Source organism: Myzus persicae, unplaced genomic scaffold (genome assembly GCF_001856785.1).
Source record: "Myzus persicae strain clone G006 unplaced genomic scaffold, MPER_G0061.0, whole genome shotgun sequence".
NCBI classification, from domain to species: domain Eukaryota; kingdom Metazoa; phylum Arthropoda; class Insecta; order Hemiptera; family Aphididae; genus Myzus; species Myzus persicae.
Genome location: NW_019103412.1, coordinates 192,600 through 219,778, shown reverse-complemented (window position 1 = coordinate 219,778; position 27,179 = coordinate 192,600). Strand labels below are relative to the sequence as shown.

General features: G+C 28.8%; 3 protein-coding genes across 6 annotated transcripts in view; 2 read left to right on the top strand and 1 right to left on the bottom strand.

Moving 5' to 3' along the window:
• The first annotated feature begins 1,106 nt into the window (after window positions 1-1,106).
• Window positions 1,107-5,094, top strand: LOC111034434 (maternal protein tudor-like). Its single transcript, XM_022315684.1, has 2 exons — window positions 1,107-1,682; window positions 3,266-5,094. Exons 1-2 carry the CDS (start codon window positions 1,679-1,681, stop codon window positions 4,843-4,845), a joined length of 1,584 nt encoding a protein of 527 aa, XP_022171376.1. The 5' UTR covers window positions 1,107-1,678; the 3' UTR covers window positions 4,846-5,094.
• Window positions 5,095-6,829: 1,735 nt separating this feature from the next.
• LOC111034435 (mitochondrial inner membrane protein OXA1L) lies at window positions 6,830-10,181 on the bottom strand. The gene is made up of 8 exons (XM_022315685.1): window positions 9,718-10,181; window positions 9,512-9,641; window positions 8,953-9,096; window positions 7,881-7,966; window positions 7,658-7,822; window positions 7,475-7,591; window positions 7,061-7,220; window positions 6,830-6,994 (listed from the first exon to the last, which is right to left on the bottom strand). The coding sequence occupies exons 1-8, from the start codon at window positions 10,027-10,029 to the stop codon at window positions 6,849-6,851; spliced, it is 1,260 nt and encodes a 419-aa protein (XP_022171377.1). The 5' UTR covers window positions 10,030-10,181; the 3' UTR covers window positions 6,830-6,848.
• A 3,937-nt stretch (window positions 10,182-14,118) lies between these two features.
• LOC111034416 (triple functional domain protein) overlaps window positions 14,119-27,179 on the top strand; it is a 101,238-nt gene continuing 88,177 nt past the window's right edge. For all 4 annotated transcript variants that reach the window (XM_022315648.1, XM_022315647.1, XM_022315646.1 and 1 more), the window contains exon 1: window positions 14,119-14,403. The gene's annotated coding sequence lies outside the window, so the exon portion shown is untranslated. The remainder of the gene's footprint in view (window positions 14,404-27,179) is intronic.

Here is a 27,179-nt window from a genome sequence, read left to right as displayed (position 1 = left end):
CTTCTCCGGTCCTCGATACCAAAAAAAAAAAAAAAAAAAAAAAAGGCTTCAGTTTTATATAAATAACTAAAATAGTATTTCCATCGAGATAATATCGAGATAGGTTTTCGATTTTGTGACCTTCAATTTATAATATTAAACAATGAAAACGATATAATATATATTTTCAATTCAAATAAAAATGTTTCCATACATTATTATTTACACGTAGCTGAATTTATTTTAGGGGAGCGCAGTCTTAAAGTCTCCCCTGACGAGACGCCCCTGTTTGTGCACGACTTACTTATAAGCACGATTAAAGATATAGGTATTTAATCCAGCGACACAAATCGATAAAAAATAACCTATTATATTTACACCGGCACGGCGCCGCGGCGGTGTCTACATCGCTAAATATGATGTATATACTTATTACCAGTGCCGGATTTAACCATTGTGCCGCTTTAAGCAATAAATAATTTGCCGCCTTTTAATATAAATATTTTTCTAGTCTAAAAAATGTTATTAAAGCATACAATTATAGTTTTTTATTTTTTACTTAAAATTTTGATGATGAACAATAAAAACATACAACTCTACGATTATGAAATTGGAAAACATAAAATATAAATATTACCACAATCCCGTTGGCCTAAAAACATTTTATAATTAGTTTCATTTTATTTTAGTTCTAGTTCCAGTAGTAAAAATGTAATATTAAAAATTATTTGCCGCCCTAAGCACTAGTTTATAGTGTTTACTGGGAAATACGACACTGCTTATTACTTATGCAGTTATGCCCATCGTCCATACTAATATAAAAAGAGCCAAAGATTGAAGAATTTTCAACAAAATGTATAAAGACAAAATATGTTAGGTGAATATGCCTATTAGATTACCTTGATATTAATACATTTTGAAAACGAAAAGTAATAAACAATAAGTCTATTATCGTGTTGAATGTTGATCGTTAACAGCTATTTTTAGAATTTAAAATATTATTACCAATGATAATAATATACCGTATTAATCATGAAAAATAGATAGGTATTAGGTATAATCATTGCTGTAATAATTTATTTTCTTTTGTCTGCGCATCTCCGTCACCACGACCAAGATTGTCTTAGTTCTCCACTTCTGATTGGTGGATTTTTGTCCATGTTATTTATGTTTACCAGTGACATCCAATAAGCAGTGAAGAACTGCAATCCTGTCGAAGTAAAGAGCGGAGGGTGCGGATATCTATTTAATTAAGTAACTACCTACCTGTTACCATTCCCCTAATGTAATCACTAATCCCCATTCATGCTCTCACTAGCGTGTACTGCCGTAGTGCCGTGTAGTAGTACGCGCCGTAGACCGTGGGACTGTGCTATATAATTGTAGTGCTGTACAGACATACAGTCCTCAGAATTAGTTATTAATATTAATATTTAATGACAATACCTATATAATAATACTTTTAGGTAACTTATAATTATTTTAGTGTGTGTGTGATGGCACGACGCGAAAACTGACCATGTGCATCAAGGATTTTGTTAATTTATTCATCGAAAATTGACACTCACAACTCATCACCAGTTAGTGATGATATTTTGGTGTCATGTTTAAGAGTTAGTGAAACGTAAAAATCGTGTCGTCGTAATTATCGGAAATCAGATTCAGATACAACCTTCGTAGATCATCATAACGCTAAATCATGTGTAAGTATAAATATAGATATAACATTTTACTAAATACAATAGGTAATACTAACTCGATTATAGTCTCGATATTAGAGCCTTGACGGATAACTGAAAAGATGGTTAAGCCAGGAATTGAAAATTTTAAACATACCTACCTCTGTAGTACCTATATTATGCACATTATTTATTATTTTATTTAAAAATTATGACATATTCATTTAATTAATTACTAAATATAGGTAAGTATACCCATTATGGGTATATTATAATTTATAAAAGAAACGAGGATCAAATATTCAAATTACACAGACTCGACAGACATCGGCATGGGCAGACTAGAACACATTGACATTTGCTGTTTTATTTTATTTAATATTATCATATTTCAATTTAATAACGGTTACCGAAACCACGGCTATTGTCTAATGACTAATAAGTAATAATATCTATCATTTGTAGGCTGTACTGGCTGTAGCAAGCTGTCGACAGAGTTGTTGACATAATATTTAATACAATTTGGATTCCCACTTCCATGTATTTTAAAAATAGAATTAAAAGTAGTTACTGGATTGATTGTCTGATAACATTTTGATACGTAACAGATTTCTATATTACTGTCTATATCATGATTGTGGTATAAATATCTGACATTACACATGGAATGTAGATTGTTGATAACGAAAAGGTTTCGAACTACGTACCGTCTTTATTATATAGAAAAACCACATACTACGACACTACGTAGTAGTGTAGTACTGTAGTTCCAATACGTTATACGTATTATACATGTATACCACTATAAGTTATGACATGACAATTTAGTATATTGATGATCACAATTTACAATTCCATTCTCTGTATAAGCAAAATAGTACCCATCTAATTATTAACCACCCACCCTTAAAATATTGATGGAGCGGCCGCTCCTTAAAAACATTGTCAACACGCCACTGTACCCATATTACTTTGGTACTTCATATTGATAGATCGTATTTATTTGTTATAATTAAAAATATTTTTTTCTTCTATATATATATTATATATTAGCATCTATTAGGTACCTAAAAATCAAATGAATAGTTAAAACTAATCCTCAAACATTCTTTTAGAACCTAAAGAATAAAATTAATACCTATACCGATATTTGTATTTTTTATGAACTTTCAAAATATATGTAGGCGGGTACATAATAAATTGCTCTTAAATTGTCATTATTTTTTTGATAATAATATTTATTTATATTTCTTATTACTTCTACTAGTTCTACTTTATATATTTTTATCCTTTATACTTATAAATCATCTCTGATTTTACTATTAATTAGGTACTTATCTAGTTATTACCTATTAATCCTACCTATAGACTATAGTTTATTAAGTACAATTTATTATGAAATATTAATGTACAAATAAGTGATGATTGTTGATTTATATATTGTCATTAATCAATATTGTTACACAGTATAAATAGTATTGATTAATTTAAACTAATTTTAATGACTAAAATGGAATTGATGCCCGAATTGATGTATGTTTTAGGTTAAGTATTACTAAATGTAAACGTGGTTTTTAGTTGTATTGATTTGAATGTTAATTTTACAGGTGTTAAATTGAATACTGTGGAAGTTAAATGTTGGGATGCCTATATTTCATATTTTTATTCATTTAAGAACTTTTATATACAAAATAAAAATGATCAACAGGCTATTCAAGATATAACAGCAAGCCTTCAACTTCTTGAAAATGAAGATTTAATGTCGGTTTCCATGATGCCCGGAGATCTAGTTGCCGCAAAGTATGAAAATGATGGTCTTTGGTATAGAGCTAAAATTTTAAATATTGAGGAAAATGCTTTCACAGTTCAATTTATTGATTATGGAAATTCAGAGTTGTCAACAAATCTTAAAATGTTACCTGAAAAATTAGCTTGTTACCATGCAATGGCGTATCATTGCATGCTTGATGATGTGGACCATGAAGAATATGTAATTTCAACTGTAAATGATATATATGATTTAATTTTTGACTTTTTAGGATCTGTTGAAGTAATTGTAACTTTTTTAAACAACGAAGAAACCTATTTGGTGAATATGAGGTGGGATGATAGATGTATAAAAACATTAGTAAATAACATTATTTCATACGGAATTACTCCAAAGACATATGAAACCTTGAAGGCAATTGATCATTCTGGTGCAAAGATGGTTGTGAATCTCATTTATACTCAGTCAGTAAATGAATTCTATGTAGAAACTGAAGATAGTAAAAAAATACAAAATAAAATTGAATATATTCTTGAAAATGAAACTATTTGGGAACCGTTGACTGAATATAAAATTGGTAAAATAGCTATTGCAAAAAGTATAACTGACAATAGATGGTACAGAGTAAGGCTTTTAATGATACATGAGGAAGGTGAATGTACTTGTTATTTCATAGATTATGGAGTTCAAGACAAATGTTCAGAATTTTATGAAGTGTTTGGTTATTTAAAATCAGCTCCTCCGTTTATTAAACTGTGTTCATTGCATATTCCAACTTTGAAAAAAAATAAAAAGCTGTTTGAGTGTTTATCAAAAAGTTTTAAGGATGAAATGGAACAATATAAACATAAAAAGATGACTATAACTGTAGTTAAAACTGGCGAACCAACTGTAGTTGAACTCTTTGTTGATGATTTTAATGTGGCCCAACTAATCAAACCTATTCCTGTCATCGTGTTTAATATTATTCATTTGAATATATTAACAGTTCAAGTAAATTCTCCTAGTAGACAAGCTGTAATGAGTGAATTAAGTACAATTAAAACTTTAAATCCTGTTGAAAAACCAAAATATTGTAAAATTTATGGAGCTTTGGTAAACAATCACTGGTACCGTGCAGAATTAAAAAATAAGTCTAAAGGTTTTATGGATGTAATGTTAGTGGATATGGGAAGTAGTGTGCTAAATGTAGAAAAACTGTTCGAGCTTCCTAAACATTTACAAAATGTTCAATACTTGACTTTACGTTGTTCACTTGGGCTAGATGAGAAGTATTTCAGTCTTAATAAACTGAAACAAATATGTAATAGTAAAACAGAGTTCATGATGATAGTATTAGAAAACAATAACATTGATGGACATCTTATACGTTTATTTTTGAATGATGAAGATGTTATGACAATCATAAAGAAAGATTGAATAAATAATTGTTGTGTATTTCTGTATGAATTTTTCTATTTATAAACATTAACTTTAATTAATTAATTAATTTTTTTTTGTTAACAATTTGCACTATGGTAATACATATCCAAAATATGAACATTTATCATAACTTTTAATTATTAATTACATTTGTCAATTTTAATCCTTTTTTTGTATTGCTTATAGAAAATATAATTAGACCTATATACTCATTAAACAGTTAAATTACTATGTTGATAAAACTAATAAATTTGTCAATTTTTAATGCTTAATACCTAGCATTATACTAGATTGAATTTGTTGCTTCTATTAAAATTTAAATATGCCTAGACAACAAAAAGGAATAGATTAGGATTAGTTTGAAATAACTTGTAACAATTAAGTTGGAGAGTTTAATTCAAAGAAAATCTTTGGTAAATAAGTCTTAGCAATTATTATAAAAAATTAACTAAAACTAATACCACCAGTCTATCAAGTTTTTTCTTTGAACTATCAGATTTTATTAGAGGAATCACAGATCCAGAATGTCCATTGTTATTTAAATTGAAGTAACTATTTCCTTAAGTATATAATTTGATGATCAAATTGTGGAAAGTAATCGTTATGTCCCCTATAAAAAATTACCCCGAAGGAATGCTGCTTATGATATTTGTAACATGGAAATATGTACAAAATCTAATTTTGGAAAGGTTACAAATAAGCTACATAGAATACTCAATATGTGGAATTAAATGTTGTACCTGAAATATGTGAATTCATCTCTAAAATGTTCAAACCAGGTGCTCATGCGCATATACTATAACACATAAATAATGAACATCAGTCACCAATGTTAATAACCATCAGTTTAATTGGAAGGCAGCCTTCTGAATAGGCCACTGCATGAATGTATAAGCAAATCACATGTCTTTTAGGATTGTGATAATGTAAGGGAGTGGTTAGATTTTGCTTTTATATACAGACATGCGAGTAACTTAATTTAGTACATTTCAATTATCCCTTACCTGGACCATCCTTCATATTAATTAGTCGAGCCTGGAGGATTTACATTCTTCTGTAATTGTAATATTTCTATTATTTATGTTGGTAGTATGTATGAAGTGGTTGTGTAATATTCAATATGAAAGCTATACAATTATATTTCTTAAACATCTTAAATCAAATTACAGACTAAACAACACGTGCCTACTGGTTTTAAGACAGTTTGGGTTCTTCAATTCTAGAAAAATATTCTAGACTGGAATTATGTGTGTACATTTTGTTTTAATGCTCGTCACCTGTACACTCGAATAAATATACAAAATGATTTACATACAATAGATTCATAAATCGAGCACTGTAAATGTCAAATTTGGCTGTATGTGTGATTCTCAAATATCTAATACCATTAAAATATACATAATTATTGAAAATAAATTTAGGTTGAATATAGCATCAATACAGTTCAGGTATTATTCACACCAACTATTCCTTAATACAATATAGGTACATTTTTTGGATTGTCTATAAAAGTTAAGACTTTAAGTGTTCACAGCCTCACTTTAAAAGGTTGGTTATCATATCGGGTACTCATGCGTCTTAAGCACACCATCAATAAGCAATTAGACGAGAAAGTAAGAGGGGCTTCAGCATTGGATAATACTGAATATGTATCAACAGCAAAGACACAAATTATGCTTGAGATTTGAAAGGGGGGGCTAAAGCCGTAATATAATATTGAATATGCTTAAAAAAAAAAAATGTTGGTAATGTTAGGGGGAAGGGGCTATTGAAATTTAGGACCTAAAGCCTCCCTCATTTGTGTCTATGGTCCATAGTCTTGAATAAATGCATAGATTATTACTAATCAGTATTTTAGTCTAAAAATGTATCTTTGTACTAAAAGATAAAACGTATATACTGTAAATATTATACATAAATAGTTATAATTAATACATTTTATATATTAAATAGTATATTATATATAAAAACAAACATTAACTATACTACAAAAATTTGTATTAATTATCCTTTTTAATGCCTCCAACAATTTTTGGATTATATTTAAACGTCTTAACCGGTGCTGCTCGACCAGCTTGTGTGAATTTCATATGATCTAAACGTTCCCTTTCTTCAATTTCTTTTACGACTTGCATATTTTTCCAGGCTATGAAAAAAATGGCAAAAGATTATTTCATAAATATTATGAAGGAAATAAAGTGAAATGTCTTACACTCTTTAAACTCTCCAATGACTCCTTTCTTTTTTGACTTTGGTTTTTCTACATTCCTCTTTTCTTCAATGTTGAAATAATTCCTTACACTTGGTATTTTCAAAAATAGTACTTGGCCTAGTGAAATAAAGTTAGTTGACGCCCAGTATAAACATACTGCCTAAAAACAATAAAAGTAATACTGATTAGCTGATAAATTATACTAAATTTGTTTTCCTTAAAACTATACCATATGTCACATGATATCTATTGTTTGATTTTAATCCAGTGTTAACAATAGTAAATATAAAATGTATAATCATATTAGAATACAATTTAGAATATAAAATGTTAGAGACTTATCTAATAAATAATAAAAACGAACAGAATATCCGGTAATTGACAAAAAATATGTTTAGTTAAATTGATACTTACACATGGGAAATTCACAATAAAAGGAAACACAACAAGAGGTAATACACGAACTCCATATTTAAGATATTTTCCAAATCCTACACCAGAGGAAGCAAGTTTACCAATATCTGCTCCAAGCTAAAATGTTTGAAAAAAAAATAAATCAATGTAAATACATACAATTTGTGTAGTCACACACAATACCTCTAATGTCACGCCAAGAGTAATAACAGTAATAACAGGCAATATGAAATACTGGTCAGGCAATGTAATATCGGAGAACCACCAAAGACCGCCATATTTGAAGCTTTCTAAAGGTAACATTGCCATTCCTCGTAATCCCAAAAACATACTTAAAAAGATAGGAAACTGCAAAAAAAGTATATTATTATTTAAAGATCAATTTTTAGGATAGAATATAAATTACTTGAATAGCTGGTAGTATCATACCCTTCAATGGGTTTACTTGATTCGTTTTCATAAATAACATAAGTTCTTGTGAAGCTCTTGCCACTAAAAAAAAAAAGTAGTTTAAATACCTTTTATGTAATTATTTAATATTTTAATTAAAAATACAATTTAATAAAAATAATTTTGACATTTTCATAAATTATAAGAACATAACATGTATTTTCACAATTATTGGCCTAAATTCATTAATAAAAATATTTTACAAGTCTAGGTTATTCCTTCATTCATAAATCAAGAAAATATTAAATAACTTCCCAACACTAATTTCTATAATAATAATATTTAATTGTACAGAAAAAACCATTCAAAAAGAAGAAACTGAAAGTATTACCTAGTAAATAATTAGTTTAAAAATACTGGACACTGACAGTTTCAAGAAGTCTACTAAATGGTAATTAAAAAAAAATATTTTAGCTGATGTATAAGTTGTACTAAACTGATCACAGAAATGTTATTTTTTATGATTACGACCTATAATCACATGGTTTGATAATATTTTAAATTATTTTTATCCCTTAAAACATGACTATAATTCCATATTATATAATATTTCTGTACGCATGTCAAACGCATATAGAAAAACTTTAGAGTTTAGGGGAAGGGACAAAATAAAAATGTCTTAAAATTTAAGCTAAATAAAAAGCTAAAATATGTTATTTCTATACACAAATACAAGTATGCTTTTATACTAAGTTGTAACATAGAATAATATTGTTCTATGGTATTAATAACTGACATTTGTATCTTTGTATACATATTACATGATAAATACCTATCGAAAAAAAGGTAATTCAAATGTAAGGCATTATTTGGTATAAGTAAATTATAACTACAAGTTTCTTCATTTCTTAACTTAATAATATGTTATGTCGGATGTCATTAGTATTTTTTAATCGTTCTAAATAAGACTATCTGTTTAAAAATTCTCTCTTTCACGATGAATGCTTATTAAGTTATAAGATTACCATCCACAACTTGAAAGAGATTTTTACACCAGTATCAGTAATAAAAATAAATAAACAATTTACTTTCATAAGGATTTCCATGTAATCGAGCTTCTGTCATTTTTTCTTGGTATGCTTGAATCTGAGGCATATTATTATTCATTCTTGCAGTATGGCGTTGAGATGTAACTACTAAAGGAAAGACCAATAAACGCAATATGGTAGTACCTGAAAGAAGAGACACATTTCTTGTTATCATATAATTGGTAGGTAACAATTCCATGTGTGACATTTAGAGTTTCAACTATTATAATAAATGTGAAAAATTGTTGAAAATAAATACTATTATTAACTAAGCAGAACTAGTCCTTTTTAAACAATGAACAATTTTTTGGTCCACTTTAATAGTTATCAAATTCAACTTAAAACAACTTTTATTTGAGATTATTTTAAGAAAGTATTGATGAATAAATCAAATATTTCCCCAATTCTTTTCATTATTAGATGTGCATTTGATTTAGTAAGTACTTGTTATTAAGAATTAAATTGTTAAATTAACATAATTTTAAAAGAGTTCATTGTAAAAAGTGTTTGTATGTATTAAAATCTTTAAAAATATATAGGTACAATAATATTTTCTCACCTGCTATAATGGCACCCCACCAGGGCAAACCACAAGAGACATGCATAAATTCTAAAGCATTTTGCAATAATCCTACAGGAGTGAAAGAACCAAGTCCTGCACTTTGTAGTGTTTGTTCACCTAATGCATTCTGCATGGATGTCAACATTTAAATTATTATTAAAACGGTTCCTTCATAATATGTTTATCAAATAAAAAAATTATACCAAGGCTACTGCAACTTGTTCGACTGCCGCTTCAACAGGCACTTCTGGTGCTTCGGGTATAACATCTTCGGTCAGATCCACGAGTTCACGATTGACCGATGAGAGAACTTCAGGTTGTTCACGACCATCACCACTACTGTGTCGAACGAATGTGAGATTTGTGGCCGACAAGACGTGCCTTAGATCTGGAGTAGTGAATTTGTCAGGGGCAAGTAAAACTAGCCGTTTGGAAATGGAAACTCGGTGGAAATGACGTACCTGTCCAACCCGCATACGGAGGCATAAGCTCATAACTAATCGCGGAGGAGGCATCTCGAAAAAACAGAAAAGCCAGACCTACGGATCAGTTGAGGACACTTACTGTGGCCTGCGGGCTGCGGGCCAGTAAATTGTTCAATGTTAATATGTTATAGCCTTTAGCACCCACGATGTAAAGATGATATTAGATAAGGAGAAGCCGCTCTCGTATCTCTCCAAAAGTTATATTTTTGTAGTTCAGAATTTCTCACCAGAATACGCTAGCATAGTAGCATTAAAAGACCGATTTTTATGAAAGTTATAATGGAGATTTTTACTAAATTTAAATGTACACTTATTAAATTTCGTTCAAATATCAATAAACCATAATTCAACATAACATAAATGATATTATAAATATAACATGTACAAATGAATTTTAACTATTAAGATAGTTACCTTTTTTTCCGGAAAATAGTTGTCCCATAGTCAATTTATTCCAAGAAAATATATTTGTTCCAACGACCAATTGTTCTAAGATTTATTTATGTCACTATTTTTTTGAATGGCCATTAGTTGTACATTTTACTTTTTGCCATATACTGTGCCAAATGCCAATACTGAATACTTTCAATATATTTTTTTTCTAAGACCCATTACTCCCAACTATATTTATTCCAAATCACAATGTTAGCTTATACCAAATTACATTTTGTACCAATACATTGTTATCACGCAATATATTTTACAAATTAGAAACAAATTATGATTGAAATAACTGTTACTTAGAATTACACCAAAAACACTTCGTTATAACTCCGTGTAAAAAAGAGCTAAGTTAAAAAAAAAAAATTAATAATGATTAAAGCTTTAAAAGACGTGATATAATATGGAGATTAAGTAAAATGACATTTTATAATATAACAAATACCTATGATGACAAATAAGATCAATTGTAATGTTAAATACTTAGTCAACATATTGTTGATACATTATTAATTACTGTAAATACTAAATACTGTAGAGGTATCTTAATTGTATTTATTTAAGTATACTTCTACGTCCTGCCAAATAGTTAAACATAATATGTTGACTAAGTATTTAACATTACAATTGATCTTATTTGTCATCATAGGTATTTGTTATACCTATTATAAAATGTCATTTTACTTAATTTCCATATTATATCACGACTTTTAAAGCTTTAATCATTATTAATTTTTTATTTTTTTTAACTTAGCTTTTTTTTCACAGAGTTATAACAAAGTGTTTTTGGTGTGATATCAACTATTTTTAATGCTGATTTGTTAATTATCTTGTATTCTATAATAATTACAATAATAATTTAATTATAATAACACTAATAATAATAATAATAATAATTTAATAATAATAAATAATAATCTTTAATAACCGCTTGTCTCCTGACTAATTTTTTTTTCCATAATTATAATGTAGACATCTTTTCCACCTCGAGGGCAGCTTTCAATACTTATTGACATATCATTGCATCTAATCCATTTCTTATTGTGTTTAATAATTGATGTATACAACACGTCGCGAACAATCGAGTGCAAACTGCAAGTTACGAAATGGTTTGTTGTTTGTTTTTGCAATATTGTCAGCTGTCACCATGGACTATGGAGTAATGATATCGTCCGTGCATCGTCGTTGTACATTGACTCATCTTATCCCACTCTTCCGTACGCAAAATCGGTCTTAAAAGTACTTGAACATTTTTGCTTATAACTTACAAACTATCAAACCAATCTGCTAGCGAATTCTTCTGTTCCCACCTGCACAATATTTCTGATCGATTGATACCTCATACTATTTTATATGTTCAGCCGTTTGCCCTGTAGATATTGGCAAAGAATTGACATAAATTAGGACGATTTTTTAATGTTAAAACTCGGTGTCCTGTTATTATACGTTAGTGGCTATTTCGCTATTTTTACTCCGTTTTTTTTTTTACTGAGCTTCATGCCACTACCGTCGCGCTAGATAAACATTGGTTAGAACAATTGTATTAATTATAGGAATACTAATAATTTGGAACATCGATTCACCAAGAGATTAAAAGATAGGAATAAAATTATAAGTAAAAAAAATGTAGACAATAATGACTAATGAGTACCACTTTGCTGTACATCATTGTAAAATCAATACACATTCATCGCTCCGTTCAGAGTTTAAAATTAGCACTGTAAATATGAATTAACACAGGGATTTAGTTTTTTCCAACAAGAATTAAATACTCGTTTGATGTGACTACATAATAAATAAATTGAGCCATGGTGTATGTCACTGTGTCCTGAGTCCTGACGACTATGCAGATACAGATACCCAGTCACCCAGAATTCAATATTTATATCTTTTGTAGGAAACATGTATTTAAGAATGTTTCAAATTATACAGTATACTTATACTTTATACACATCCATAAAATGTTTAAATATATGTTATGGCGGTTAAATGGAAAGCGAAGCAACCACTTGGGCTATAGTTCTAGACCAAAAACTTTCATAATTTCAAGAGAACTTTGAGAAAAATTGTCTTATTTTCTAAATACAAATAACCGTATGTTAAGTTGCCTATATCATAACACATTGTGATCATGATTTGAGTTTACGTCAAGGCTAAAAATATTATATCGTAATCCCAACAAATAAACTTCTCCGAACTCAGAGTAAAAAATTGGTAAGTCCAAAAAACCAGTCAGTTAGTTATAAAGATGTGATATCATGAATAAATGCTAAGTGAATTAAATTTAAAATAAATTTATTCTATCTCAATAATTTATTTACTCTAAGATAATTTATTTTGGCAAATGAACATGTCCATGTCCGGTCGTAACTGTTTTGTAAAAAGAACTTAATCATTAATTTATAAATAAAATAAATCCTCGCTAAGTATATAAATTATTGTGATAGAATGAATTTATTTTAAATTAAATTTACTAAGCATTTATTCATGATAGGTCATAGGTATCACAACTTTATAATGTTAGTCTAATAAATGCCTCGGTTTTTTGACTTGGCAATTTTTTACACGTAGTTCGGCTAAGTGTTTTTGTTGGTATATTTTATGTACCGTCAAGTAATATGATTTCAGATTTGCAAGTTTTTTATGTTTCATTTATTTATTATATTATTATGTTTGTTCATTAAATATATTCGATTTTATTTATTTTATATTCATATTCAATTTTATTTTGCATTATTATAATATACACATCTTTATCTCTATCGTTCAAAATGTATATTGAAAGGTCATAATTACATCCTAGCCATTTATTTTAAAATAAATCAATTGATGTACTATTATGCAAGTATAATAGGCTTCATTCATAGATGGACAATGGTAACTTCTGTTGATACACTTTAGAATCTATAGTAGTTATAAAATAGCGGTACTGATATAAAGATCTATAAAAATATATGTAATATTATGTGTCTATGGTTAAAATACTCAAAAACAAGAAAAAAATGCATACGTGTTGCAGTAAAGTATCTAGTATTGCACTCATGCGTATTAACGTAAAATCGCAAACTTTTGAAGGCTATAACTTCTAAAATAATAGTTTCCTTTAAAAAAATTTTGCAGCATTGTTTTAAGCATAAAAAAATAAAATTAAAAATCGTGAGGGGGTTGGTAAAGTGCATTTGTTCTGACTATTTCTATTTATGTTCTAGATTTTCTAATAGTTTAAAATTGTTACTTTATACCTGGTAAGATACCAGTGCTAATCACAATTCGGACTTTAGTAGAACTTGAGCATCCGAGCCACAGTTAGGTATCTTTATTTTATTCTGAGTGTCGAGTGACTAAACTTTCATTCTAAACTACTAATTAATAATTTAGTATTTATATTTATTGTAAAAGTGCAATTATTACATAATTACCTAAGACATAAGGGCGAAAAGTACGATTTAAGACAGTACCAGGTATCTTAAATAGTGGCGAAAAGGCAGATCATTCGATCACGGTTTATAACTTATCAATTATTATTGTCATAACGAAAACAAACACGCCGTGATGGTCACACTGAGCTTTAGTGGGTGCGTGGCCGCTTCGATAGATGTCGCTGCGGTCCACCAACGGTCCCGATCGCCGGCGGCGGGACACGACGAATCACCGAGAGTCGGGCGCTGCTCCTGGCCAACGGGGATTTCTACCGTCGAGTGTCGACTACCATTGATTCCGTGTTGACGTTCAACCGGCGGTGGTGTCGTGCGTTCGAAGCCGTGCGAAAAGTGGAAAGAACACAACAAATACGTTTATTTGCGCGTTACTGGTTATCCTCGGGTTTTTTTATTTTCGGGTCGACGTCTAGTGATCACGATGCGCTCCAGCCGAACAGTTTTAAAGTGTCGGACACCCGACAGCGATCAGACGTCGTCGGATCACGGCCGAGCAACAGTTTGAACCGAAAGCCGCGATAACACCGTAAGTCTTACCCTTAGCTACTAATATGTACGTCTATGGTTTGACCACTTAGGGATTATCACTTTATTCATTTATCTTGTTATCACCCCCAACGAAACCTGTCCGGTTTTGTCGTTAATCTTTAACATTGGGTATTAACTCATTCTCATTGTCACGATCTTATATGACTGTAGATTCGGTGGGTATTTAATATTTATATGTTCATCTGGAGTCTATTATCCTACTTATGTGATGGAATGATTCCCTCTATCTGAATCGTAGTTTTTGGAATTGTTAATCTTCAATGCCCTTGCTGCGGTTGTTGTTAAAAATACATATATACCTACATGCTGCCCAAATGTTATCGTGATTGTTGCGTTAGGTCCGTTCTTTTTGGGTAAAATATATCAACTTTTCCAGATGCAGCGTCTCTAAAGATTTGAATAATCTTATCCCTAGAACAATATGGGTATTCTGCATGTAATTCAATGTCATTGTTGATTTTTTATGTTTGTACATTCATTATAATCTTACTGTTTATTCTTATCACATAGATTTTGTGTTAATTTCTATAAGAATATCTTTTACTCGGATTCATCTCTTTGTTTTAACTGTAGTTAGGTATTTATTTACAGTTCCAACACTTTTTTCAACAATCATCAAATAATATAGATGTTCTACACAAATACGCTCTAACCATATTAGGTACATAATTCAGTGTCAGTTCAAATTCACCAATAATAAATATTAAAAGTACCATATGGCATATGTAATGGGTTACTAAAGTTTAAGACTGATTAGGTATTTGAATGAATATAATTTTGATGTATTTGTTGGCTATTATAACTTGTAAGTATAATTGAGTTTTAATTGATTCTGTAATTATTTAGAAATACTTAGTAGATGCCCATTTTGTTTAATAAAGCCTTTATAAGACAAATTATAATATAGGTACCTAGTTAATACTGTAGTAATGTAGAACTTTATTAAATATTCATTAGAAATTACATGTGTAATCTTTTGCATTAGATATTCAGTAGGTTTTGACGATTATTAAGTATATATTGAGGTTTATATATATATATATGTATACATATATAGTAGTATATTAGTAGTACCTGAAAATTGTAGCACTTATATCGAAGTACAATATTGGTAAACATTGCAGTTCATTCTTCATCGATTATGTTAGTCATTAGCCTTGTACCTCAGAAAGTTATTAGAGAAGAATTCTCTAGGTGTTTAGTGTAGATTGAGTTACCTTTGACACTACCTTCCTAGACAGCTAGACACTAGTCTATAAATCATTTACATGTCCTGTATATACTTTTAAATGTCTGTATTGTTAGAATTAATTTCCTTATTTATATTTATTTGGATTAGTGATATTGTTTTATAAATCAAGATAGTTCATCTCAAGGTTCATCTCATTGAGTTTTTAATATTAAATATAATCAAAATACTTGAACTAGGTAGTAGACAATAAAATCTTTATATTTATTTGTATGGTTACACTGTCGTTTTTACGTATACCTACCTATCAATTGTAATTACCTATGTTACTCATTGAATTTAATCTTGTATCTTTAGTACAGTATAGTAAATTAAAATTTACAACACTATTTAGCCACAGCCCGCAAGTAACTTCTATAGAAATTTAAAAATTAAAATTTGAGTTGGTAGGATTATGATGTTAAAGTACTTTTGAGTACCACCTATGATTATATTTAACTTTATTTGTGAACAAAGGCCAAATAATATAGAACTACATCTAGTTTAATATAAATGGATAAAATGGATCTGAACCAATTCCTGCATAAGATTTTGGATACTTTGTAGCCTTACCTAGTTTACAGCAAATAGGTACTTACTACCTAGTCAAAATTACAAATTATATTAAATGCATTAGCCACTGTAATAACAGTAATACATCCTACCTGTACGGCTGTATATCATACAATTAATAATGTTGGTTGTTCAAAATTTATTTTGCCAATTGTAAAAAAAGGGCTGCTTTATTCTGTATGCTGCATCTGAGATTAAAGCTTGTGTACGCCTATGAATTACCTATACGTACTATCTATTATTACTACATTTAAGAGGTAGGTATTTGGTAAATTAATACTTCATGTCTTGTTTAATATTCTCAAATAGTAGGTACGTATTATTTACCTTAAATATTCAATATATTCAATAAATATACACTTTGAGAGCCATAAATTCCCCCAAAAAATATGCTTTTTAATAATTAATTCTTCTGGCTGGCCGCTGACTGTGATAAAGCAGTTATAACTTGTACGCAATTGGCCCAAAAAATGTTGCACATGCAGCACAATAACCTTCTGCTGCACCTGTGCGTATAGGTACTTCTAAGTTATTTAGGACCTATAGGTAGTATATATACCTATATCTAGTATTTTATTATTTTCTTCTATTTCTTATTTATATTTAATCACAAATGATCACCTAACTGATCAGGTGATGCACCGGATGTATCTCTCTATAGAATAAATTCTTATGAGATTATTACAGATTATTATAACTTGTAGGCTTACATCTTTTTATGCTAATCTCTTTTTTTTTATTACTTTAGAAATATAAGAAATAAATATATATTTAATACTTAGATCAACGTATGCGTGTATTGATCCCCAATATGTAAGGTAGTTTATTTAATGATATACCCATTAGCTAGGTACCTAATCTTAGTAAAGTACGTACCATTGAGGTGTCAAGATTATATGCACTTCTTTTGTGTGTAGCAAAAACTCTTGTCTGGAGTTTTTTGGCTCATGTTTAACAAAATAATTTTTTTAACACTCGCAGGGCTGTCGCTCCAACAAAAATAGTCCACAAATTAAATTTTGCCGCCCGTAAAATAATAATAATAATTATAGTTTATTATCACTGTTTTAAAAATGCTGCCCCGCTCCCCCCTACCAACTTGAAACCCTAGGCCTGGGCCTATGTTATCTACCCCTTGAGCCAGGCCTGTACACTTAAATGAGTGAGGTCAAATGTAAATTTATTTAAAAGTTTATATCTGCAAAAAAATGTTGTATTGAACTTAGTAAAATTGACCTTATTATTTAGTAAATACTAAATTCTAACTTTGTTGTAGGTAGGTATAGCTGCAATCATATTTTATTAATTCTGTCCAAAACTGGTCCATCATAATTAAGTTATAGAATTTTAGGAACATTTTTTTAATATCATCAAATGATTTTTCTAAACAATCTTTGAACTTTTATTTAATATCATAAACACTTAACAAAGAATGTGTTTGTTCAAATTAATTTTACTTAAGTGTTTATAAAACTATAGTTGTACATAAATATATAAATATCTACCACTTATTGTTGTTTAATTATTTTTAAACATGTATTAGGCATCTAATTGTGTATATTGTTGTTTTGTTAGATTTATTTATTAACTTTGCCCTTCGGTACCTAAATATTTCTTTGTGATTTCTATACTGAAAAACTTTCTAAACAGTTGAGTTACTTAGGTAGCTTAAAAAACGATAAGGTAGAAACTAGATATTTACTATCAATATTTAACTTTATATCAAATTATTTTAGTGATAGGTAGCTACTACTAACTAGACTTTTTTTTTGATCCGAATATTATTTGAAGTTAATGTTATATTATGTTAATTTACAATATGATGTAATAAAAATTGGATAGTGTTGAATAAAAAAAAGGTTGGTAATCCTTTAAGTTATTTAGTTATTTTTAGTTTCCATACTTTATTTAGTATTTTAGATCCTCAACGGAGCAGAAGAATGTATTGATTTTACAATGTTGTAATTTTACATTGTTTTTTTTCTGTCTGTCATCAACTTTTAGGACAGTAAAAATGCTCCAATTTTTTATTTCTTTTTTGGTAAGATAATGAATTTAGCTAGTATGTTTGGAGGGGGGAGGGGTTTAAGGTATAAAATTCCCCGGAGATTCAAAAGCATCTGGAAAACAAAATGGGAATTTTTATGTAAAACCAAATTTTATAAAATTAATTTAATATTTTTGTGTACTCAACTCTAAAACTAATAACTTCTAATAACCGTAGGTAATTAAAATTTTCATCAAATGTCAATATGACCATTTAATACAAATGATAACGTTTAAAAAATATTTTTACTCTTTTGAGGCATTTATAGCCTCTTATGGACATTAGAAATTTCATATTTTTCTTAGATTTTTTTTTCAATTAGGTATTGTTGATAAATAATTTTTGACTCAATCAAAAAACTTTGTATAAATTCACAATAGCTTTTATATTATCTGAAGTTTAAATGTTGATGACTTTAGTGAACAACGCTAACATTTTCAAATTATTTTTTAGTTAGACATTTTTTAACATTTTAATTTTCATGATTAACATTTTAAAATTTAACAAAAGTTTTCTCATAAGTTTTTCTATCTTTGACAAAAATATACAAGTTTTTTGGAAATTAACATTAAATTGTATATATTTTTAGCATTTTCCATACATGATACAATTTTTTAAATATTTTTAAAGTTTTTAAGGTACAAGTATTTATAGCCAAAAGACATTTTTAAGGATATATTAATTTTTTTAAATTGTTCTCAACAAAAAAAATGTTTGCTCGGTAAAAAACTTAAAAATGGGCTGTTAAAAGGTTGTATCCTCATTAAAAAAATTAAGATTCAATTTTTATAGCCAATGGCAGAAAATTTAAAACAAGGCTTCCTATAAGTATTTAATATAAAAACCAAAAGTCTGATATTATCGGAGAATACCGATTTATAAGAGAAAAATCTAATACAAACCGTGTATTTAGTATTCATCAAATTATGGAAAAATACTATGAATACAATAATGAACTCCATATGATTTTCGTTGATTTTAAGCAAGCTTACGACAACATAAATAGTGATCAGTTATGGATTACTGTCGAATCTAGCTATTCCGAATAAATTAATAAGAATGATTAAGATATGCAACTCCGACACACTCTGCAAGGTCAGATGGCAGGGGGAGGTATGCCTGCATTTTGAGGTAAAATCGCGGTTAAAGCAGGGAGATGTCCTCTGGACTAACCTGGAATCGCTATATAATTAACCAAATATTAAGTACTTCCTAAAAGCCAGGCGCCTGGAATGGGTGGCTCATGTATGTTGAGCTGAGGGAAGCATAATTAGAGAAGTACTGGTTATTAGTTATTACCCAACTAGCAAGTGCCCCAGGCGAAGACCTCAGCAGCGATGGAGGGATAGAGTCAATGCAGTTATAAGAGTAGTGGACAGAGAAGCAAGGTTCAAGACTGCTATTGACCGTGTGGAGTTGCTTAGTAGAAACTGCAAGGATAGAGCAAAGAAAAAAATAATAATTACTTTAGTATTATCAATAATATCTTAAAATTTACTTTTGTAATATAGGTTGACTATGATTTTGTATCATTGAATTCAAATTAAATACATCCATTATAGTGAGCTGTTTGAAATTTACCGTAGTAAATTTAGTGAGGAGTACCCACTTTTACACATTCCTGTTTATTATTGATGTATATATATTTTAGATTTAAGCATAACAAATTCAGAAAGTCATTGATCTTACAATAATATGCTCTAAAAAAATATGTATATAGGTTTATAATATTATTATAGATACTGTTTATTAGCAAAATAACTGATGAATGTACTTAGTATTAGGAAGTATTAGGTAAGGAAATTTTAGGAGCCTACTTATTAGTTTTATCCGAATAATTTGAATGAAGCTTAACTCATTTATGTGGTTGTTAATTACAATAAAGATTTTGTGCGTACTTAAATTAAAATTTTTTAGGATTTTTATTTTATTGATATATAAACAATGGATTTTTTCTCTTTTATTATAATTGTAATTTTTTTTTTTTTTATTGATCTTAAGCTTCGGCAACTGAGGCCATTAGCTGTAGTAGGATTTGTATTGTAGGTTTGTTTGTATTGTATATTTTGGGACGGTAGGGGGGAACACGTGTGTGTTTGTTTTTGGCAGAATTTCGAATGGGGCACCCGTAGGTTTCTGCCATGCCCCGGGGGTGGGGGATGGCAGCACTTGTTCTCCGGTCACCGCGACTTGTCCGGAGAAAAATGCCGCCCGGTAGCCGAGGATCGAACCGTGACCGGCTGCGTCGCAGCGGATGCGTCAGACCACTCGGTCACCTCATCCCCCATATAATTGTAATTATTATTCTTAAACATTTGTTTTGTTGCTTTTGTTGTCTAGCTACTGTATGATGTTGGTGCTAGTAAAAGGGGCATGGCTGAACAATGTTGATGTGATAAATATGTATATGATATTAGCTCTTAAACTCTGTAGTTTTATATCTGTATTTTTTTAATAGTCCGATTTAATTAATTACGAATGAGTGAAACTAGGTCTTCGTCTTTATGAATTCATAATAAAAATTTCTTTTAAAAGTTGTCTTAACTTTAATTAACATTAAAACATCTATTAAAACGTTTGAATTAATAACTTTTAAGCGCCTTATTAAAAACATAAAGTACAATACAAATTACCATTTTATTTCTGATTTTATAGAGTACCATTATTATAGTTACCTAAATTAACGCAGTTTCGTTGTATACTGTTTTTATATTTAATACACAATAGTCATTGATACATTATGATTTGTTTAATTTATGAACATATTTGTCTTTCCTAATTTTTATTTACTTTATAATCTAATATAAAAAATATTTAAGTTTATAATTTATTCTAATATTGATGTAATGATTGTGAATGTGTGATATAAATATTGATTTAAATGTGTATATTTAAATATTCCTTTTTTTTCTGTATGAGGTATATTATTTTTAATTTATGCTTGTACCGAAGAAAAAAATCTTGATATTAATGAAATACAACTATACAAGTAACTTTCAATTGGTTAGTTACTACCTGTGATTATAAAAAGAAAAAACATTATCCTAGGTACTTGAAAACTCAAAAATTGTTATGTTATTATTTATGTAAAAATATATTTTTGTGCTTAAAAGCTTATCTTAGGTGGATATAAAGAAATTTGACTAAGGCTTAATAATGTAAAAATGAACTATATGCCTCTGTATGTGTTATTATTTTTTCAAGAAAGAGTGACGAGTCATAGATTAAATATATTTAATAATGTATATACCTAGTAATTTTTTTTCTTCAATTTATGTTGATAACGTTTTAATTATTAATTAGTGTTCCTGTGTGAAAAAGCTTAACAATTTATTGTAATGTAAATTTCCTCAAATTTTGTTTTAGCAGTTATAGGAAAATATCAAAAATAGTAAATGCCATAATCACAATTTTTTTTAAAGCGTTTAAAGCGAGGTTTAAAGTTCAAATTTTACCGAAGTTCTACCTTTATTATATTTAATCAAAATATTGGTAATAGTTTTTCTGCAAACATTAATAGTATGTATATATTGTAATTAAAAAAAAACAAAAAAACATTTTAACTGTTGAGACTTGAAACTTTCTGACATTGTTTGTTCTTCAGAGTATAATTTTCTGTACATTTTCAATTTTAAATGTATTTTAACTAATTTAAAGCTACAATTATTATAGTATAAATAAATAAAAAATGATTTTTTACCATGAACCATTTCACTCCATTCTACGGCATGTCAGTCATTATAAACTTAATTGTGAATTTTTTGTGAAAAATGAATTACATCAACTTACCGAATTAAGATATTATTGAGAATAATGTAAATATATACATAAATACAAAAATCAATTATAACCAACTATAGAAACAAGGGCAAATCCACCTGTTTCCTTCGTCCAGTATCTATGTTTGTATTCAGTAATTTATCATTGAGTTAAAATTTAAACCTCCATTACCTAAGGTTAATAATTAAATTAAATACATACTACTCAATAACGACGAGGTACACTAGTACCGAAGCAATGAGATCCCTGGTTCTTAAATTCTGATTGGAGTAATGAATGTATTGATTTTATAATGATGTCTTTTCTTTGTGTTTGTATATTAGTCTTATAGTAGAAAAAATACTGTGATCATTATTTTTTTTATGGTGGTTTCTGATAGAAAATTGGTTTTACTAAGCACTTTTAGGAGTTTAAAATTTAAAATTAACAGTATTTTTTAAATATTCGAAGAAAAGAAGAAAATAAAAAACGAAAAAAATTACGGAAAATCAGTTTTTGCTGAAACAAATAATTATAGGTACTTAAAATTTTATCTTAGCATTTAATATACATTGTACAATTTTTTATATATTTTGGTAGCTTTTAGTGAGTTGTCACATTTTAGCAAGCTAAGTATATGTAAACATTTAACATTTTCAATTTTGTTATTTTTTTTTTCTGTAAATGTCAATAAAAATATATTTTGCTCGGTCAAAAACCTTGACCATTTAATACAAGATTTCTCATCAGTTGTTCATAAACCAAACAATTTCGAAAATACACGAATCTCAATATTTACTTAAAAGTTACAAGAGTTTATAGTTATAATTTTAACGGAAGTCGTCAAAATCTCGAACATTTTGCAAATTACTGATTTATCCAATAACCAGGTACACTCGACACCTACAGCAGTGATACTACAGAATGGTACCTACTTCCCTCCTTTTTCGTAAATTATATTTTAGAGTCTGTCAATTAAAATTAAATCATCTAACATTTATAGGCACACCTGCTAATTATTTTTTATGAGATCAAAATCAAATATTTTTTTTGGATAAGAATAACATTTGTATTGTCTTTGAGTACCTATACATTTATTTGATTAATTAATATTATTAGCCTACAAACGACCAAACTATATGATACTTGAAACATTTGATCAATATAAAATACTAGTGGGCGCCTATTTTACCTACGCATATCAAAATTGATCATGTAGGTGAAGCAGTTTGCCTGTTATGGCTTGTGGTTGGTTAAGTGGCGAGTTATTTTCACGTGAAATAATATTTGAGTATAGATTACAATATGTTGTGTGTTAATTTTTATTTTTACTGCAGCGAACATAACCGAATAACACTATACCCAGGTACTGATTATTAAATAATTTGGTGTTGAAATCAATTTAAATTATTATTTATTCCTATTTCCTACTTATTTATTGTGAGATTAACGTTAACGATGGTGTTAAGTACCTACTAGAAATTTCACAATTATCATGTTTCAAAATGTCTTTAAAATTTAGTTTTTTCCTTATGGCGCCCTACGAGTGCCCTAAACAATTTTAAGCCAGACGAATAAAAAACATAATTTTTAGATTTCTTATATTATTTTTCAGATGTCCTTGACATTTTGTTCCACCGTTACTTTTTTTTATTAATTTATAGGAATTCATTGCGTACTTAAATACACTTATTGTGAGATTTGTAATTTTTATAGAATCACCTATCACTTATATTATAGTATTTTACGCATACGTAATTAGGACTACAGTGGTTTATATATATATATTATGGAATCAGGTTCAAAAACATTGTTATTTGTTGTGATACAGTTAGTTTTATCTTATTGCCTTGGTAAAATGGTTTATTTTGATTACGTATATAGGTGTGTTTACAGTTAAGTACTATTATAGCTTAAGATTATGTGTATGCGTACATATTATCTATAATTATATACCTATAATGCTATACAATGTGTCATATATGTGGCGTAATAAAATTAACGGCTGTTGTAGTACCCTTAACTCTTAAGGTAAAATCTGCAAATATGACTATACTTTTAGTGCATAATGACATGTCAACGCTGCAAAATCAAATTTACAAATTTTACACGAAATTTGATTATGGCGGTTGCTGAGTTTTTTCCGGTGACAACCTTTACTCATTATTACTTACTTTTTCATACTGTTACAACAACTATATAACCATATATAACCATCAATATAGTTTCAACATATCATTTTATTAATATTTTGCCGTGTAGATTTTTTAGCAACATTCAATAGTTAAACTTATATTTTTTAATATGGAAGTAGGTACCTACATCTTATTAAAATTCGTTGAGGTAAAGCATCTAATATAATATTATGATTTGTTTTTCTTTCTCACGAATAGTGTAACAATTGTACTTACAAAATAGCATATACGTCTTAGTTTTTGGATTTTATAATGCGTATCTTCTGTACAAAATAATGCACTACAACAATTACTATCCAAGATTTATCAACAGACATATTTATGATTTATTTTACAAATAGAATTAAAATTATACTGAAAAATTATTACATCAAAGTACCTACTAGTACTATACTATCTAATAGCTTGTTGCTTCTGGCATATATTATGCCAGACCTGAAGTCTAATTGTCTGAAGGCTTCAGTTTGAATAACTCAAATTATGACTTAATGAGGTGAAAAGACAGGATAGTTAATGAAATGTTAAGAATATTATAATATGCCATGGATATTATAATAATAATTTTAATAATTTTAATTGTAACACAAGTAAATTAAATTATATACAACAAAATATGATTTTTTTAAAGTATTATTTTTCTGTAGACAGCAGAGGTTATAGTATCCCTCTTTAAATAATACGATTTTACACTGACGCTTACTAAAAGTAACATTATTATTAATGATATTATCTGTATAGCATTTATATAATTAATGCTAATGTTACCCAAGAAATTAGAATATACCTAATGAGGTATAAGTAGATACGAAAAACAATTTTGTCATTCTACCATCTACAATGATGAGATACATGTAATGAATTTATGGATCCTCTTTGCAGTAGATCGATGATAAAACGCTAATCATTAAAAATGTAACTGTTAATTGTATCATTTTTGTTGAATTATTGATTTTATTAAATTTTATTGATTTACAGACCAAAAAACTGGGAGTAAATCATTTGTTTAATATTTGAAACTAAATAAGTTGTCTCGAAATCGAGGAATGTAATACCCGGAATTTACCCTCATATATTGTTGTAGTATTGCATAGTTTTTGCTAGCTTACTACGTCGAAAGGATGAAACATTTCTCTTGTTTATGCATATTATTATTACGATTGAAATAGAGATTTAGTGAAATTGTATTGAATATCATTTTATAATAATTTAATACTATCCATGTTCCGATATAGATGAATAATTTCAATGTGTCTTGATTTCCATACAGTGTATAATATATTTATTTAAAACATAAGCACATATAACACAAAACAGCATATATCAACATATAATTTATCGTATTCCATATCTTTGCTAGAAATGTTAAATTGTACTTACGGATGATGTACTTGTTTCGCAAATGGGCCAAATAAATTTGTATTTAGTGGTGATAGTGTCCTGTTTCGATTATTTTTTTAGTTGTGTAACTTGACAGCTATGCGTGATGATGTTATTAAAACAAACTAAAAATATTTAATTTTTGTATTATTTTACTGATAACAAAAATTAAAATAAAAACAGTTATCAGAATACTTTTGTTTGATACTAAATTAATAATCAACAGATAAGGTTTTCCTTTTTGTCGTATAGATCGCTTAAATGCGTTATAAATCATGATGTTCAACGATTACCTATGCAGCTATGCCGTTCTTAGTATTTTTAAATAAGGTTTTTATTTTTATGATATTGTTTAACATAAATAAACAATAATAAGTTATAGTATATAAGTATTAACAGTTATTAATTTTGTGGTTATAAAGATACATACATATTTCATTTTTTCTTGTCAACGAAACTTCGCTAAAGGAAAATTAATCCTATTACATCACAGTTACCACTTCATAGATACGCCTCTGATCAGTGACGATATCGGCGAACCATGGTTATGTGTTTTCAGTTCAAATCCGCTCTCGGTATCTGTTAGTCTGTTTCAGAATATTATAACAGTTGTGTTTATTTTTAAAAAGCGTTTGATAATAATAATACAAATATCTATCCTTGGGTGGAGAATCTGGGTTTACATGGAAATTGGGTCACGTTGCTTGGATTCATAAACGCACACGACTTATACATTATTATGACGGTATATGGCAATGAGTTTCCCATCTTGGCGGTACGGCGGGGTGACGATGGCTTATCGTCAGGAAGGAATTTTACGAAAACATCATCGCCACCGCCGTCGCGAATAAGCGTCCGAATATATTATTATATTTTACATGCCGTTCTCATGACGACGGCGGCACCGCAACCCGTTTTCCAGCGTTAATCGGCGGTGGATGCCTCGGCCTGTCACGATTTGATCGCGCAAAGAAGTGTTTCACATGTTTATTCGCACCAACACCTGTAGTCGTGTGTAGTCACTAAACATTGTTTTCTATCAAAATTACTGCAACGCTTGGTTTTATTATTCCGTCAACTACGTACACTATTTTTGTAATTATTGGGGCTTCGTCCCGAGTCTGAACTCTTTACCTCCCCTTTGTGTCAAAATTGATACATATTGTATTTATACTTTAAAATTACAATAATATATATATAGGTAGGTAAGTAGGTACGAAATCGCTGCCTCCCAGGAGATTATTAGTTGCGCTACTGACGTTTGTGTGTGTTAAATCTTAAAATATTTGGTCGAATATATACACCATGTATGGCTGTAAAATATGTATAATAATGGATAAATATGTTTGTACCATGTATATAAATTAAGATTATTACGTTTACTAGTCTACTGACCATAGAGTACGGACTATGGACTACGCCACTACGGACACATAACAACTTCTCGTGTAGCTTAAGTCTGAATTCCAAAAAATTTCCCCCTCCCTCTTTAATCGAGAAATAGAGAGGACCGCCTCGAGCGTTCACTGATAAACCTCCGGAGGCGGCGGGTATAAGACATAATATTTTTCTTC

Excerpts from the sequence above, each read along its gene's own strand:
- LOC111034435 (XM_022315685.1), bottom strand. The coding sequence starts at position 10,029 with ATGCCTCCTCCGCGATTAGTTATGAGCTTATGCCTCCGTATGCGGGTT. Across the intron at positions 9,097-9,511 it reads GTGGGGTGCCATTATAGCAG|GTACTACCATATTGCGTTTA; the intron begins GTGAGAAAATAT and ends CTCTTCTTTCAG. Across the intron at positions 7,221-7,474 it reads TTATTGTGAATTTCCCATGT|GCAGTATGTTTATACTGGGC; the intron begins GTAAGTATCAAT and ends TATTGTTTTTAG.